Here is a 19,092-nt window from a genome sequence, read left to right on the forward strand (position 1 = left end):
TTATGTTTAAAACATCTTTTCCTCACCCAAGTTAAAATTTTTTCTCCCATGTTTTCTTCTTTTTCCTTTTTAAATTTATTTATTTGTTTTGAGGGAGGGAGAGAGAAAGAGAGAGAGAGAAAAAATGTGCATGAGCAGGGGAGGGACAGAGAGAGAGAGGCAGAGAGGGAATCCCAAGCAGGCTGTGTGCTGTCAGCACAGGAGTCTGACAAGGGGCTTAATCTCATGAACCTCGAGGTCATGACCTGAGCCAAAACCTGGAGTCACTTGGATACTTAACTGACTGAGCTACCCACGTGCGCCACTCCTCCCCAACCCATGTTTTCTTCTAAAAGGGTTAAATGTTTTAGCACTTAAATTTAGGTCTGTGATCCATTTCAAGTTAATTTTTGTATATGGTGCTATATAAGAGTCAGAGTTGTGTTTTTTTGTTTTTTTTTTAACAGTTGGATATCTAACTGTTTCAGCATATTTGTTGAAAATGCCATCTTTTTCCCACTAAATTACCCTGCCACCTTTGTCAAAAATCAGTTGACCGTGTACATGTGGGTTGATACCTGGGCCCCCTGTTTTGTTGCATTGATCTAGGTCTATCCATTCTTATCCCTGCCACACTATCGTTAGCATTTTTACTTTAGAGTAAGTGTTAAAATTAGACAGTTTGGGTCTTTCCCTTCTGTTCTTTTAAAAAATTGTTTTTACAACCCTATTTCCTTAACATTTCCATATAAATTATAGAATAATCTTGTTGTTTCTATGTAAAGGTCTCCTGGATTTTAATTGGGATTGTGTTAAATCTGTTAATCAATTTGGAGAGAATTTATGTGTTAATAATAATGTGTTCTGATCCATGAACATGATATATCTTTCCCATTATTTAGGTTTTCTTTAATTTTTTCAGCAGTATTGTGTAGTTTCTAGTGCACAGGTCTTGAATATTTTTTGTTAAATTTACCCTGAACTGTTTTATGTTTTTGATGTTTTTATAAGTGATTGGTTTGAACTTGCAAATTTGAATTGTTTGTTGATAATATATAGAAATGCAATTGATACTTCTTCCCCTTGAATCTTGCATTCAATTGCGAAAAATATTTTTTGTAAATATGTTGAGATTCTCTGTGTAGATGATCATATCATGTGAGAATAGAGGCAGTTTTACTTATTTCTAATCTCATGCATTTTTATTCTTTTTCTTACCATCTAGGAACTCCAGGACAGTGTTATATAGCATAGTGAGAGCAGACATTCTTGCCTTATATCTGATCTTAGGGTGAAAGCATTCATATTTTCACCAAGAAATATGTTGTTAGCTGTAGGTTTTTCATAGATGCCCTTCATCAAGTTGAAGACATTTTTTTTATTCCTACTTTGCTGAGCTTTTTTTAAAAAAATCCTTATAGGATGTAATATTTTGTCAAATGATTTCTCTGTTTCTATTGTGATGGCCATATGGTTTTTTTTTCTTTATTCTGCTAATATACTGAATTTTGTTGTTGAGTTTTTAATGTTAAACCAACTTTGAATTTCTTAGATAAACTCATCTTGGTTGTGAGGTATTATCCTCTTCATGTGTTGTCAGATCCAGTTTGCAAGATTTTGTTAAGAGTTTTAAATCTTTGTTCCCTTGTAATATTGTTTAGGTCCCTCCTTTTCCCTTCCCCAAGTAATGTCTCTGGGTTTGCATTCGAGATAATGTTGGCCTCTTGAAATGAATTGGGAAGCATTGCTTCCTGTTCTGTTTTCTGGTAGATTTTATCAGTGAAATTTTTGGACCAAGAGTTTTCTTTTTAAGAAGGCTTATAACAATGAATGGTGGAGGGTGGGGAGGAATACATATATATATGAAATAAAGTACATGGATATATTGCCATGCATTTTATTTTTTCTTGAGTGGGCTTTGGTAATTTATGTGTTTCCAAGAATTTATTCCTTTCATCTAAATTTTTAAGTGTATTTGCTTAATACTGTTTTCTTTAAAAAAAATTTTTTTTGATGTTTATTTATTCTTGAGAGAGAGAGCATGAGCGGGGGAATGGCAGAACGAGAGAGGAACACAGAATCTGAAGCAGGCTTCAGGCTCTGAGTTGTCAGCACATAACCCAATGCGGGGCTGAAACTCACAGACTGTGAGATCATGACCTGAGCCGAAGTCAGATGCTTAACTGACGGAGCCACCCAGGCACCCCTGCTTAATATTGTTAATGTTTCCTGGTATTGCATCAGTGTCTGGGAGCAGTGGTTCGTATTTCTCTTTTAATATTTCAACTTGTGTCTTCTCTCTTTATTTCTGATCATTTTTCCTAAAAGTTAATAATTTTTATTGATATTTTAAGCTGTAGTTTTTATTGATTTTTTTCTCTTATTTTGGGTTATCTGTTTCATTGACTTTTGCTCTTTATTATTTCCTTCGTTCTGGTTACTGTGGGTTTAATTTGCTTTTCTTATCCTTGTTTCTAATGTGGAAACTTACAGCATTTATTTAAGCCTTTTTTCTTTTCTGATCGAAGTATTTCATGTATAAACTTCCCTGTAGAAACCAATTTTATGTTATATGTTATATGAATATTTATAGCATATTTTTAATCTTATATAGGTTTTTACATGGTTTTAATGTCTCTTATTCTTTTCCCAAATTTACTAATTTATCAAGTCATGTTTTCTTTGACCAGTGGACTATTTAAAGGTGTATGTTTTCCAAATAAGATTTGTTTATTCATTCAGAAATATTTAGAGGTGCCTGGGTGGCTCAGTTAGTTAAGCATCTAACCTCTGCTCAGGTCATGATCTCACAGTTCATGCGTTCAACCCTGCGTTGGGCTCTGTGCTGACAGCCCAGAGCCTGGAGCCTGCTTAGGATTCTTTGTCTCCCTCTCTCTGCCCCTCCCTAGCTTGTGTTCTTTCTCAAAAATGAATAAACGTTAGAAGAAAGAAAAAGAAAGAAAGAAAGAAAGAAAGAAAGAAAGAAAGAAAGAAAGAAAAAGAAAAATATTTATTGAGTGATTATTGTGTTCCAGTCTTAGGGTGCACTGGGGTGAGTAAAACAGTCATAAAATAAACCCAACAAATGTATTGTAATAGCACCGAACAGATGCTATGAGAGGGAACAGAGAACCTACTTCCTATAAATTGAGTTACCTGGCTTGAGGAAGTTGCACTTAGACTTGAGACTTGACTGCAAAAAGGATGGGGAAGCAGGTACCGGGGAAGGAGCTGCACGCACGGAGGCTGTGAAGAGAGCAGCTCTGAGATGCGACTGCAGCACGTAGCTATGCACTGATCTTTCAGCACAGATGGGTGGCTGTCGTCTTCTCGTTCTGCACCTTGAGAAGCTGCACTCTGTAGTAAGTTCTTTGTCCTATGCAGTTCATACTATGCAATTATGAAGGAGACTCATGAGTGAGATTTCTTCTTAACGGAATACTTTATACATTGACTGTCTCAAATTCATAGAAACTGTAGTTTTAGTGTAATAAATAGATGATATGCCTTAGAGACAGATGACCTAAGTTTGAACTCAGCCCTACCACTTAATAGCTATGGGATGCTAGGTGAATTTTATGCCATCTCTAAGCCTTAGTTTTCTCATTTCTGTGATGCAGATAAGAATCTACCTATTTTATAAGGGGCGTTTTGAGGATTATGCATGTAAGTCACTTAGTACAGTGCCCAGCAAGTAGAGGTATTCGAAAATAATGCCTAATGTGATAATATGGGAATAGTCACTTCAACTTACTATATTTAATCATCTGTAATATGGAGATAACATTGTGTAGCTTTTATGATTGTTAGAATGCACTTGCCTGAGTGCTCAAAATGATAATGTTTATTATTTTTATTGTATTGGTATTACATATGTTTCATAAATAGCCCAGATATTTCACATATATCCTAATAAATACAAATATTTTAAAATAATGACCTTGGGAACATTCACCTTTTTAAAAGTATATTTTATTTTCCAAATGAAGAACCTGTTAATATTTAATGTGGTAGAACTGAGCAATCTCTTCTTTATCTTGTTAATGTAGTTTCAATAAAATATTTTCATATAAATTATTTAAATTGTAATAGTATATTGGGAATTTAAAATTATTTTTTAAAGGAATTATTAATTTTTTAAAACTTGTTTTAGAGAAAGAGGGCATAAGCAAGAGGTGGGGGTGGAGAGGGAGAGAGAGAGAATCTCAAGCAGGCTCAATGCTCCGTGTGGAGCCCAACATGGGGCTCGATCCCACAACCCTGGGATGGTGACCTGAGCCGAAATTAAGAGTCAGACACTCAACCAGCTGAGCCACACAGGCATCCCTAAAAGGAAATTATTTTTTGTACTTTTCGCATTATTAAGTATTTTCATTATTTGACTTTTAATCACAGAAAATTTTCTTAACTTGTCTTGCATTACTTCTTTAAAACTTGCCCATTTAGGAGCACTTGGATGGCTCAGTTGGTTGAGCATCTGACTTCGGCTCAGATAATGATCTCACAGTTCGTGGGTTCGAGCTCCGTGTCAGACTCTGTGCTGACAGCTCAGAGCCTGGAGCCGGCTTTGGATTCTTTGTCTCCTTCTGCCCCTCCCCCACTCACACTCTGTCTCCCCCAAAAGTAAATAAGCATTTTAAAAAATTTAAAAATTGCCAGTTGACAGGCTATTTTTTCAGATATCAGGCACCTACTTGGTGATCTAGAATTCATATATTTTCCTACTTGTAAGAAGAGGCCAAGAGGTAGAGGCTGTAGGGCTTGAGGCATTTAACTGATAATTTATGGCTAACACGGCTGCCACCAACCAAGTGTTTCAGTGTCCAGCAACTTTGACCTTAGATCCCTTTCATTTTTTCTGTAACATCATAAAGGTTTAATTTGTATTTCAAGAAATTTTAATTTAACTAGGCTATTAAAATACAGCATTTTTTGTTCTTCTGTCTATATCACAATCGTTTCTGAAAGAACTTTCCTTGAAAACTAATGCAGACTCTGGAGTTAGCCTGTGAAGAGGGTAGACACAGTCTAGAAGATAATTCTATGAATTGCCTGTTAAATGTAAGAATGCTTGCATTCAGAGTATCCTTCCATTCAAAGTACTTGAATACTAAGTATTCAGGTGTTTGTTTTATAATGTAATTAATACTGTTCCGGTTTTATATGTAGTATTTGCTGTGGACTGAGTATTTGTGTCCCCCTCACCACAGAACTCATGTGTTGAAACCTAGCCCCCAAGGTGATCATATTAGGAGGTGGGGTCTTTGGAAGGTGATTAGTCATGAGCATGGAACCCTCATGAGTGGGATTAGTGTACTCATAAAAGAGACTCCAGAGAGTTTCCTCGCCCCTCCCACCATGTGAGGATACAGCGGAAGTTCTCACCTGACCCCCAGTCTGCCAGTGCCTTGATCGTGGACTCACCAGAACTGTGAGAATAAATTTCTCTTGTTTACAAGCGACCCCCAGTCTGTGGCATTTTGTTACAGCAGCCTAAACAGACTTAAGACAGCGTCAGTCCAGTAGTTTCCCTGCAGGTGGGCCAGAGCCATTCTCTTCATCTTGTCTTTTCGTAAACCCAGGGGAGGTGTTAATCTGCACATCGCACAGACTGGCATTTCTTGTTGCTTGCTTACTTACTGTCTTTAGGATATTTAAGTTTCAGCTTCAACAGATATTATGGCAGCGAATGTAGTCATTGAAATTGAACATATTTTGTTACTCTGGAGTTAAGTTTTTTTGTTTTTTGGTTTTTTTGTTTTTTGTTTTTTGTTTTTTTTACTATTACAAAGGAATGACTGAAAGTTGTAAAGGTAGTATTTGCAAGAAAAAAAAGTTGTGTTGTAAATCTTAGACTGCAATGATAATTGTTAGGAACTTTTTAAAGTCCAGGTTTTTTGTTGTTGTTTTTGAAAAATTCCATTAGAACTAAATTTTTGGGGGCGCCTGGGTGGCGCAGTCGGTTAAGCGTCCGACTTCAGCCAGGTCACGATCTCACGGTCCGTGAGTTCGAGCCCCGCGTCAGGCTCTGGGCTGATGGCTCGGAGCCTGGAGCCTGTTTCCGATTCTGTGTCTCCCTCTCTCTCTGTCCCTCCCCCGTTCATGCTCTGTCTCTCTCTGTCCCACAAATAAATTAAAAAAAAAAAAAAAAAAAAAAAAAAGAACTAAATTTTTGCAGTGAAGGAAATGATCAACAAAGCTAAAACGTAACCTACTGAATGGAAGAAGATATTTCTAAATACATCCAATAAGGATTTAAATTTTTTTTAATGTTTATTTGTTTTTGAGAGAGCGAGAGCACAAGTAGGGGAGGAACAGAGAGAGGGAAACACAGAATCCAAAGCAGGCTCCAGGCTCTGAGCTGTCAGCACAGAGCCTGATGTGGGGCTTGAACTCATGAACTGTGAGATCATGACCTGAGCTGAAGTCAGATGCTCAACTGACTGAGCCACCCAGGTACCCCATCCAATAAGGATTTAATATCTAAAATATATGAAAAACTTACACAACTTAATATTTTAAAAAACAATTCTATTACATAATGGGCAGAGGACTTCAATAGACTTTTTTCAAAGAAGACATATAAATGGCCAATAGACACATGAAAATATGCTCAACATCACTCATCATCAAAAAGTGCAAATCACAACCATGATGGGATATCACCTCACTCACACTCATCCGATTGGCTCTTAACAAAAAGACAAAAAATAACAGTGTTGGTGACAACGTAGTGGGAAGGGAGCCCTGGAACACTGTTGATGGGAATGCAAATTGGTGCAGTGACCATGGAAAACAGCATGGACGTTTCTCAAAAAATTAAAAATAGAACTACCATATGACCCAGCAAACTCCACTTCTGGGTCTTTATTCAAAGTAAATGAAAACTAATTTGAAAAGATATATGCACCTCTATGCTCATTGCAGCATGATTTACAGTAGCCAGGATATTTGAAAGCAACCTTAGTGACTGCTGATAGATGAATGGATAAAGAAGATGATTTATCTCTCTATCTATAACTTTTATTACTTTGTGTGTACATAATGTATACATACACAAACATACATTTATGATGGAGTATTACTCATCCATAAAAAACAGTGAAATCTTGCTGTTCATGACAACATGGATGGACCTAGAGGGTATTACGCTAAGTGAAATGAATCAGAGAAACAGATACCATAAGATTTCACTTGTATATGGAATCTGGAAAACAAAGCAAATGAACAAATAAAACAAGTAGACTCATAGATACAGGAAATAAACTTGGTTACCACAGGGGGAGGGCGGGGTGAAATAGGTGTAGGGGACTAAGGTGTACAAACTTTTAGTTATAAAATAGATTAGTCACGGGGATGTGACATACAGCATAGGTGATATGGTCAGTAATACTATAATAACTTTGTATGGTGACAGATCATAACTGGACATTGTGGGGATCACTTCATAATATATAAAAATGTCAAATCACTGTCCTTATGATGTACTCCTGAAACTAGTGGGACATTGTACGTCAATTACACTTCAGTTAAGAGAAAGAATATAACTCTTTTGCAAGATATAGCAGTTTATTTTCAAAATAAACATTACTGGTTTTGTGAAGAAATGGTCTTATTTAGTAGGTTAAGATCACCTGTTTACATTAGTGTCTTCCTAACAGCTTGACTAAGTACAACACACAAAAGACAGGTAGTCGTTCCCTTAAAGGAACTTAAATTTCTAAACTTTCTATGTTTTTTGCTTGAGTAGCAAGTAACTCGTTGTTTTTGAACAAAAACAAGAATATTCAATTATTTTATATGATTTTCTTATGCTTCTAATAAAAATATCTTAAGAAGTGTAAACCTTATTTTCCCTATAGATAATTATTTGGAAAGTATTTTTGAATTTCCCTTTATTCTTTACATATTTATTGAGCACATATTATGTGCTACGTATTAGGTTTGGCTCTGAAGATTCAAAGCTCTAGAGTACTTGCATGGTCTTTTCCTGTGCTTTTCCCTGTGCTTCTTCCAGGAAAACAAAACTAATACAGCATTAAATTAGCCATGAGGGTTAACAGTACATGTATTTGAAAGCTTTGCAAAGTTTCTTTCTGATTACAGTGTAACAACTGCATGTCCATTGCAGAACATCAAAAAGCCAAAAAAGTAGTTATTTTAATTCAGTTGTAAAATAAATTTATTGACTGCTTGCTAGAAGCTAGTCACTGTGTACTTGGTATATGACATGAACAAGACAGATGGCCTCTGTATTTATGGAAATCATAGTGTTTGGGGAATTCATATCAAACAAATAATTATAAGTGATTCTCAAGGTAAAAAACAAAAGATGAAAACCACTCTAAATCTCACCGCCTAGCAATAATTGCTCTTACCATGTTAATATATTTTCCTGTTTTTATACTGTACACGTTTTCCATTTTATTTAGTATTCTAAAATATATGCTAATTGTCTACTGATTAATTATGCAGATATACTATAATTTATCAAATCCTTACCAAATTTTGGGACATTTAGATTATTTCCTTAACTTAATCAACTTTGCTTGGGTATAATCTACATGCAATAAAATGTGCTCCCTTTAAATACACACTACATGAGTCTTGACAAACACTGCATGCATGGAGTCCCCATTATAATAAAGATGTGGAATATTTCTGTTGCCTCAAAAAGTTCTGACATGCCATCTGTCACCCCGTCCTGCACCCACACTAGGCCCTAGGCAACCACTGACCTGCTTTGTGACACTGAAGATTTGATTTACCTTTCCTAAAGTTTCTTTGAAATTGAATCATATAATATATACTGCTCTGTGTGTTTCTTTTCCTCAGCCTAAGGTTTTTGAGTTTATTCTTTTCGTGGCACTTCTCAATAGCTTGTTCCTTCTCTTGCTGAGTCGTGATGGATTGCGTGGCTAGACGAAGATCTGCCCTGCTCTTGGTGTACATTTGGACTGACTGCAGTTATCTCCTAATAAAAAGGCTGATACACACATTCATGTACAGGTTTTCTTTTCTCTTAGGTAAACACTGAGGAGTATCATTGCTGAGTTTGTGGTAAACATACGTTTATGTTTTATTAAAAAAGTCCAGAATTGTTTTCTAAAGTAGTGTCATTTGACATTTCTGATAGCAATGTAGTGAGAATTCTCGTTACTCCACAACACTTGGTGGGGTCAATCTCTTTAATTTAGTTATTCTAGTCAGAATATAGATGTGTATTATTGTGGTTTTAAGGTGCATTTCTCTGATGATTAAAATGATATTAAATATCTTTTCACACACTTCTTGGCTATTCATTTCTTGTGACCTGTCCAAATACTTTGCCTAATTTATTAATTGGATTATTTTCTCATTGTTATTATAAGAGTTCTTCATATGTTCTGGTTACAAGTAGTTTGCCAAATATATGCATCAAAATTATTTCCCCCATACTCTACCTTGTCTTTTCATCATCTCACTGATATTTTTTGACAACAGTTTTTAGTTTTGAAGTCTCAATTTATCAATTCTTGTCTTTTCTGGTTTTTATTTTTTTGATCTGCTATCCAAGAAGTCTTTGTCTACCCTAAATCATAAATATTTTCTTCTAGAACTTTGTAGTTGTATCTGCTACATTTAGATCTATGACCTATTTTAAATTGATTTTTATGCATATGAAAAGGTGAGGACTGGTGTTCCTTTTTTTTTCCCATATGGATATCCAGTTATTCCAGCATCTTTAATTGGAAGTACTGTACTCTGCCCCATTGAATGACCTTAACACTTTTGTCAGAAATCAATTTGTCACGTATTTGTATGTTTCTGGACTCTCCACTGTGTTCTATAAGTTGATGTGGCGTTCTTTACACTGATACCATATTGTCTTGATTATGGTAGCTTTAAAGTATGTCTTAAAATTAGGAAGAATACTGTTGTTTCTCAGAATTGTTGTGGCCCTTTTAGGTCCTGTACATTTCCATATCAATCCAGTATCAGCTTCTTAATCTTTACAGAGAAAGCCTGCTGGGACTATGATGCATTTGCTTTGAGTCTGTAGATCATTTTGGGGAAAACTGACATGTCAACAATATTAGTGTTGTGATCTATGTGCTCAGTGTATCTGTTTATTTTTGTCTTCTCTAATTTCTACTGACACATTTTGTAATTTTCACTGTGTAAGTCTTGCACGACTGTTACCAATTTTTCCCTTACATATTTCTACTGGTTTTTTTCATTGCCAGTTGTTAATTGCTAGCATATAATACATTTGAGCTTTTGTGTATTGACCTTGTATCCCATGGGTTTCTGAAGCTCACTTATTGTTTTATAATTTTTTTGGTAAATTTCTTTGGAATGTCTTTGGAGACAGGCTTACTGCCTGTGAATAAAGGCAGTTTTACTTCCTTTCCAATCTGAATGACATTCATATATTTGTCTGTCTGTCTGTCTGTCTGTCTATCTATGCCTTATTTCACCTGGCTAAGAACTCCTGCACAATGCCAAATAAAAGAAGTGAACATCCTTGTTCCCACTCTCAGAGGGAAAAGAGATTTAGTCTGTCATTACTAAGTGTGATAATAGCTATACATTTTTAAATGCCTTTTATCAGGTTGAAGAACTTCTCTCCTGTTCCTGCTTTGTTAAGAGATTTTAGTATCAGTGGCCATCAAGTTTTCTTAAAACTTCTTCTGCATTGCTTGAGATGATCATATGGTTTTCCCTTTTTTAGTCTGTTAATATGGTGAATTACATTGGTTTCAAATGTTAAACCAATCTTTCATTCTTGGAATTAACCATCACTAGTCATGTTGTATTGTCAGCCTTTGTTGGATATGATTTGGTAAAGTTTGTTAAGACTTTTTACATCTGTGATTATGAGGAATATTGATACCTTTCATGTAGTAGCTTTGGTTTTGTATTAAGGTAATGCTGGCCTTGTGTAATGTGTTGAGAAGTATTTCCTCCTCTTATTTTCTGCAAGTATTTGCATGAAATTGTTATGATCTCTTCTTTAAGAGTTTGGTAGTATTCACTAATATTTTATTTGCAAGTTTTGGGGGAACTGCATTTTTGGGGATTAGGTTTTAAATACAGACTCATGCTTACCCCATTTTATTTTCAAGTTAGGTTGTACCATTTCACATACCATAAGACCCTTTGACCTGAACACCTTCATTTCCCCCCTTCAGGCTTTTATGCTACTGTTAATACATTTTACCTTTATATATGCCATAAATGCCACTATGCATTGTTATTTTTGTTTTAAACCAGAACTGTCTTTTAAAAAGATTAATAACACAAGAAAAATCAACATGTATTTACCCACAAAGTTATGATTTACAGTCTCTTCTTTACCTTGTGTAGATCCAGTTTTCCATCAGGTACCATTTTGCTTCAGCCTGAAGCATTTACCTTGAACATTTATAGTGTAGTGTTTCTGGGGCTCATTTCTCTAACCTTTTGCATGTCCCCAAAAGGCTCTATTTTACTGTCATTTTTGAAAAGATACTTTAGCTGTGTATAAAATTCTAGTTTGCCTGTTCTATATTTACTTACTATCAAGGTGCCTCTCCACTTTCTCCTGGTTTGCAGAGTTTTTTTTTTTTTTTTAAATCTTTATTTATTTTTGAGAGAGTGAGAGAGAGAGAGACAGAGTGAGAGCAGGGGAAGAACAGAAAGAGAGGGAGACACAGAATCCGAAGCAGTCTCCAGGCTCTGAGCTGTGAGCACAGAGCCCGATGTGGGCTCAATGTGAGGCTTGAACCCACGAACCGTGAGATCACGACCTGAGCCGAAGTCGGACGCTTAACCGACTGAGCCACCCAGGCGCCCCTACACAGTTTCTGACAAGGAGTGTGCACTCATTCTTTGGTCCCTGTGCTTAACAGGTCTCTTTTATTTTTGAATTTTTAAAAATTGTTTTTAATGTTTATTTTTGAGAGAGACGAAATGTGAGTGGGGGAGGGACAGAGAGAGAGAGGGAGACACAGAATCTGAAGCAGGCTCCAGGCTCTGAGCTGTCAGCACAGAGCCTGACATGGGGCTCAAACTCATGAACTGTGAGATCATGACCTGAGCGGAAGTCAGATGCCCAACCGAGCCACCCAGGTGCCCCTTAACGTGTCTCTTTACCACCACCCCTGTCCTATTAAACTTTTCTTTTATGCCTTGCTTTCAGCTATTTAATTATGATGTGTCTTATAGGATTTTCTTTACATTTCTTTGTTTCCCTGTTTGTTTATTTACTTATTTTGAGAGAGAAAGAGAGCATGAGCAGAGGAGAGGCAGACAGAGAGGGTGAGATAGAATCCCAGTCAGGCTCTGCATTGTCAACACAGATCCCAATGTGGAGCTTGAACTCACAAACAAGGAGATCAAGATCTGAGCCAAAATCAAGAGTCAGATATTTAACCAACTGAGCCACCCAGGCACCCCTCTTTACATTTCTTTCAGTTGGGTTTTCTTTTAAGTCTTTGTGAATCTGCAGGCTTATAGTTTCATCAGATTTGAAAACTTTTTGGACATTATTCAAGTATTTTTTTTCTGTTCATTCATTTCTCTTATCCGATCCTCAGAATGCACTTATACATATGTTAGACTGCGGGATATCATCCCACGGTTTATCAATGCTCTGTTCATCTTTTTCATTATTTTTTTATATCTTTAACTTTAGATCTGTTTCCTGTGTCTTAAAGTCTGTTACCATTTTTTTCTCCAGCGTCTAGCATGCTGTTAATTAAATCAGTTTTTTGTTTTTCATCTAGGACATCTCAGACTTCATCTCTTGAAGTTTAATTTGGGACTTTTCATATCTCCTATTTATTTCCTTATGCTTCTCTCTCTACCGTTTGAACTTTTAGACTATATCTTAATAGCTATTTTATCATAGTATTCTTCTATCTCTGTCATTTGTGTCAATTTCTGAGTGACACATTTTTCTCCTAGTAATGGGTTATATTTTCCTAGTTCTTTTTGTGCCTGATAATTTTTCATTGGATGATGTTGTTCTTACTTATAAACGGTGATCATTTCCAGGCTTGCGTTTAACCGTAGACTGGCCACACTAGCCTTTGCTGTGACACTGGTATTGCCGCACTGCCCAGGCAGGAACCTCACCCACTGTCCTGGGTGCCACATTTCTTAGGAGGCCTTTCCATCCTGCCTGGCAAGGATGCAAAGCACTTTGGGCTCTGTGTGAACCTGGGATCGTTTCACCTGATCTTTTCCAGGGTCTCTTTCCCTGGCCTCAGCCTTTTTCTTACATATGCTGCTCCTTACTATTTGGGTTTTCCTACTGGATACAGAATTTTAAAATGCCTTTTTGTTTTTCATTTAGCCATTTGGCCGTATTGCTCCATTGCCTTTTTGCTTACGTAGCCTCTGAAAAATCTAGGATTATTCTATTTGTTCTTCTGTATGTTATGTTTCCCCAACCTCAGAATTTTTAAAAGCTTTTCTGTCACCAGTTTTTTGGTGATTTGAATGTGCTCTGACTTCCTACGTTCCAGTAGTTCATGCATGTTTGTGAATTTTCATCATGTTGAGGTTCATTGAGATACACAGATGTATGCATTTATCATTTTTATCCAAGTTTGGAGAATCTGGGGCATCATTTTGCAGGTGTCTCCCTCCCTTTTTCAGGAACTGCCATTACGCATATGTTAGCTTCCTTGATGCTGTCAACCCGTCACTAAGGCTCTTTTTTTTTTTTAAGTTACAATTTGCATAGTTTCTTTTATTGTGACTTGATACTCATTGCTTTTCTTCTCTTGCAGTGTCTAATTTGTTGTTAATCCCGTCTACTGAAATTTTTCAGATACTGTACACTTTATCTCTAGAAGTCCGATTTATTTCTATTTCTATTTCCCTTTATCTCATGTACTGTTTTAAAGTCAGTCTATTAAATCCACCACCCCTGCTATTTTTAAGGTCTGTGTCTAATGACTGATTTTTCTCTTGGTTATGGGTCTTATCTCCTGCATCTTCTTATGTCTAGTAATTACTGCTTGCATACTAGATCGTTGGAATTTTACATGAATGTCTGCGTTTTGTTGCCTTCTTCATATTTGTTAACCTTGATAATGTAGGTTTAGCTTGTACTTTGACTTTTTTGAAATACCTACTGAATGCCTGGCTATTCACTAATGACACTGTTTTGACTGCGTAGAAATTGAATGTCTGTCAGCTCGGAGTGACCTCTGGGAATTATTTGGCATACAGATCTCCATTCCTACTCTGCTGGTTTTCCTAGAGTTTAACCTCACACACTACATTGCTCACTACTCTGTGGCATACTAAACGATGTGGATTTTGTGTGGCTTCTTGCTCACTGGTGTTCTCTTCAGCAAATGCCATCTACCTCACCCTCCTCAAAATCTACTCTCATTCTCCGGTGGTGAGACCTTGAATCATGCTTGGGATCTCCTTTCCTGCCAGTGATGTTCCTTCCACCCAGCACCCTTGGACAGAAAATGGGTGGCTTTAGGACTCATTTGTTTCCCTTTTCAGAAGGATCTTGGTCCTGTGCTGCCTCTTGTCCAGTATCTAAAAAGAATTCTGTTACATATTTTTCGTAATTGTCATTTTTTTGTTGTATGCATTTCTGCCAAGTTGTGTAGGGCAAGAGGGTAAGTCTGGCCCCATGGACTTTCTATTCTACTTTTCTAGTTTTTTAATTATTAGTTTAATATATTATGTTTAACTATTAGTTACATCAGAAGTTTATTTTGATACAGGATTAGATGAGAAATCTAATATTTTTCAACATGGTAGGAAGCCTGTGTTCACATTTTTGTCATTGTATACACTGCTACAGAGAATATCCTTATGTAGAAGATTTACACATTTCCTTTTTTTTAAAAGGAAATTTCTAGAAGAGAAACTGTAGTGCTTTAAAAATTATCATAGTATCTATTTCCGGTTGCCCTGTGAAGAGTTGCTGTCTGCTTACATCCCAACCACGAGCATATAAAGATACTTATCTCACAACACTTCCATTGACAATGCTATTTCTGGATATGCTAAATTGCCTCATTTACGTGTTTATCTCTACTTTATTGATTATTATAATGTGGCATGTTTTCATAAACTGTGTTCATTTGTAGTCCTCTCATTTTAATTGTCTGTGTCCTTTTCCCTTTTTGCCTTGTGTCTTAGTCTTTTAATTTTTTTCATATGATTTCTTTATATCTGTATGCCATCTTTTTCTCTTCCTAGTGCTCACCACAGTGACTTGAAAATAATTAATGCTCACTAAGTGGAAAGTTGGTTTAAAGCCAAGGTAGAAACTGAGAAGGAATATCCAGAGAGTTAGCTAGAAAATCAGAAGAGAGAGCTGTATTACCAACGGCAAGGAACACGTTCAAGAAGGGGGCCAATAGCTGATGTTGTCAGTTCCAGAGCAGGAAGACATAAATAGATCATTGGATTTGGCAATTAAGAGAATATGGGTTATCATAGCAAGAATAAGTTCCATAAGATAACAAGGGTGTACATCAGAGGACAGCAGATTGAGAAATTATTCTTCTCCTTAAGTATCATTTTTTTTTTTAGCTGATATTTTTATAGAAATTGGCTGGGAGACAAATTGAAGAATATGGTCTAAGCAAAGCTGTAGAAGGCTGCACGTATTATATTGATTTAGGGAGGATCTTTATCTTTTGTGTGGCAGATGAGTAGGTAGGCTTGACATTGTTTTAAGAAAAGTTAGGAATCTTAACAGTATTTTCATCCCATTAGAAGGTTGCCATAAATCTACGTAGAGATCACAGGGGTTCCTTCATCCAAGTTAGTGATATTTTGTGTAAAGGACAGCAGAAGTTACTTGGCCCAGAAATTTTTCAGAGTAGCTTTACTGATAATGGAAACTTCTTTCTACCTCTCATCCTCATTTGAATGGTTATGCATTAATAATATATATCTGCTTCTATAAATGAGTGAATTTTGAGAAATATCCCCAAGTAATTATATGCAGTGGTTTTATTTTGGCATACTGATTTTGATCACTTGTAAGGCATATTTAACATTTCTGTAGTCAGAATGCCTTCTATATTGTCTTTTATATTTGACGGTTTATTAATAGTTTTAATTGACAACTTTTTTGTTTCTTTTTTTGTTAAGTTTATTTAGAGAGTGCGTGCGCGTGTACCTGTGCTAGCGGGTGGGGGGCGGGCAGGAAAGGAGGGAGAGAGAGAATCCCAAGCAGGTTCTGCACTGTCAGTGCGAAGGCCAATGTAGGCCCTGACATAGGGCTTGGTCCCACGCGCTGTGAGATCGTGACCTGAGCCGAAACCAAGAGTCAGACACTTAACCCACTGAGCCACCCAGGCACGCCAACTTTTTTTGTTTCTTGCTATTAACTTAAAATGGTGATGGAGTCCCAATAAAGAGCATCTTAGATTTGATACAATATGACAAGATAGCATTAGAGTTTAGGGACTATCTGCCAAATATTTTAGTTTTACTATAACTGATGTTAAGCCAGTCTTTTTTGGCAGTTGTTACATCATATTATCTCCCACTCTTCACTGTGACAATGCGTTATGCATAAAATTTATCTTAAAACAGTGACAAGACTCTTCAGTGGAGGTGGAGGAGGAAGAAGGGAAGAAGTCTGTAGGGAACCTCTTTTATGTTGCTTAAGTTATGATTTGCCGTGTGAGGAACAGATCTTGGATAACCATGATTCTTACATGTTTGTTGGGGCACTAAGTCCATAATCGTGTGAAGGTGTAGTTAATTTCTGATCCAGTGGTCAAGGACACACTGATTGGTTCATTCCTTTAATCACAGACCTGTATTGAGAATCTACTGTGATACGTAGCAGTGGCCTCAGCACTATTAACAAACCTTCAATGTTCCTGGTGGATTTCTTAATACAGTGAAGCAGTACATTAAGAGTCAATTCATAGTGCCCGGAACCTGCTCCTTCCATACATGCATTGTTGAACTGAGAGATGAGATGGGCAGTTTCGCAAATCAAGAGCTGGCCTAAATGGAGGGCTGAGTGCTTGGCCACAGGGAGCACCTGTTAATCCTGTAGGTGATTCGTAGGAAGTGAAGGAGCTTATGGTTTTAAGTGATCATATGAGGGGAGAGGTTGGTGTTGTAGTTATTATTGAAATAGCACTAAAAGGGGAATAATGGGAGCTCCTCAGTCCGTGTTGACCATTACTAACATAAAAACTTGAAGCCTTATGGTTTGTCATTGTAGAAAACATTGGTTCAGACTTTGAAAACGTTTCCAGAGATCTCATAAATCAACAGCAGTTGTGGAAGAAAGCAAGTTCACATCGATCCGTTTTAGCGAATCAGCAGGCCTTCCTTGGAAATCAAATACAAATCAAATAACCAAGTAGAAATATACCCTCTCTGTTGTGTTCATTTATTTTAATAATATCTCGATACCTAATCCTTGCAAGAGTGAAGCAACAGGACCGTGAGGGGAAATGCAGTCTGATGATGCGTACTTTTTTCCTCTGGTAACTGAAGGTTAAATGGGTAGCAAGCAGAATGCCTTAAACAAGATTGGTATATTGATTAAAACGCTGATTTAACAGCTCGCAGTCTCCCCTTGGAAACCTGGAGAAGATAAGCCAGCTGCTGTGTAAGAGTGCTCCACGTCCACTGAGAGTACGCTATCTATCATCACAATATGGTGGTGAGAGGTGTTTTATGTTTGTGTTAATTTCCCCCACTAAATCAGTAATTATTACAATCCTGTCCCTGCTGTTTACCCTGCAGCTGTTTTTCCATTTGTCGAGAGAGCGGGTGTTCTCCGAGGACCGCACACGTTTCTATGGTGCAGAAATTGTCTCTGCCTTGGACTATCTACATTCCGGAAAGATTGTGTACCGTGATCTCAAGGTAAAAAAAAAAAAAAGTAATCAGAATTTGTTTTTGCAGAGACTATAGGGACAAACACAAAGTAATTACAAAGTTATACAGTTTGGAGAAAAGCAGATTTCGTTGGGAAAAAAAAAGCACTCTGTTTAAGAATGTAGTTTATTGTATTTGACAGGGATTCCATTCACTGATATGTACGTAGTTCCTTTATGTCTGAGGTTTTGAAGTGCCCAGTAATATGTGTTTCACTGCTTTGGTCAGATGTGACCTGCCAATAATTGTTTCATTTTTCTGGAACTTTGTGAGTAATGTTAACCATCTGATTAAGAATCAGGTGCCTTTGCCAGGGACATTCTAAAGTAAGTTTCATTGTTATAGTCTACCATACTGTTATGGATGAAACTCGTATAATAATGAAGGTATTTATTGGGAAAATACTCAGTTTGCTTTTGGTATTGACTTTGTGGTGGCTTTAAATCCCTGAAGCCTTTTAATACAGCCTTTTATTAATTTGCTTAGTTTCCATTTTAAAAAACACTGTATTGTTTTATGGGCAATAGTGACTTCACTTCTCTGAATTCCTTCCTGACAAGGCTCTGGGACCAGCTCTGGGTCAGCATCCATTCTGTAAAGAGCAGATAGCACCCGTTTCAGGCTTTGCTGCCCAGATTCGCTCTGCAGCTGCCCTGCTCTGCTCCTGTAGGGCAGTAGGCATGTGAGTGGGGCTGGCTGTGTTCTGGTAAAACTTCACTCACAAGAATGAGCAGTTGGCCAGATTTCGCTCCCAGGCCATAGTTTGCTAAGCCCTGAAGTAGCTCGTTAAAGGTAGTAGTAATTCTCATGTGACGCTGTTTTGATGGATTGGCCACGTTAGGGAAATGTATCCCATGATACATTTGGAACACATTCTAAATGTGACTGTCTAGCTTTCATGAAAAGTAAATCCTATAGTAATCTTATTAAAATCTGATACAGAATTGCTTAATTTATTAAATACTAGCCCATTTAAAGTGTGATTTGACTTGTAGATGTAGACGTTACCAGAGTCTTTTATGAAATCTTTCTGTACAAAACGAGGTATAGATCTAGAATACTATGAAAGACATCACAACTGTCCCTCACTCCCACCTCACTCCTTTTCAACCTGTGATTCCTACATCATCCATTTAAGTGCTTGTCTTTGAAGATGTTCTTAATCATGTACTTTTAGGCTACGAATGACCCTAAGGCGTAACTACCTCGCAAAGCATTATTCTGCACACTGATGGTGAAATTTAGTATGTA

The 19,092-nt window shown here is 36.9% G+C and overlaps 1 protein-coding gene across 6 annotated transcripts in view; it reads left to right on the plus strand.

Moving 5' to 3' along the window:
- AKT3 (AKT serine/threonine kinase 3) overlaps positions 1-19,092 on the plus strand; it is a 305,967-nt gene that overhangs the window by 222,234 nt on the left and 64,641 nt on the right. For all 6 annotated transcript variants that reach the window (XM_078440960.2, XM_078440956.2, XM_078440957.2 and 3 more), the window contains one exon: positions 17,707-17,829. In XM_078440960.2, coding sequence (XP_078297086.1) covers positions 17,707-17,829 — 123 coding nt within the window. The remainder of the gene's footprint in view (positions 1-17,706; positions 17,830-19,092) is intronic.

This window comes from Panthera onca, chromosome F1, assembly GCF_046562875.1.
Source record: "Panthera onca isolate mPanOnc1 chromosome F1, mPanOnc1 haplotype 2, whole genome shotgun sequence".
NCBI classification, from domain to species: domain Eukaryota; kingdom Metazoa; phylum Chordata; class Mammalia; order Carnivora; family Felidae; genus Panthera; species Panthera onca.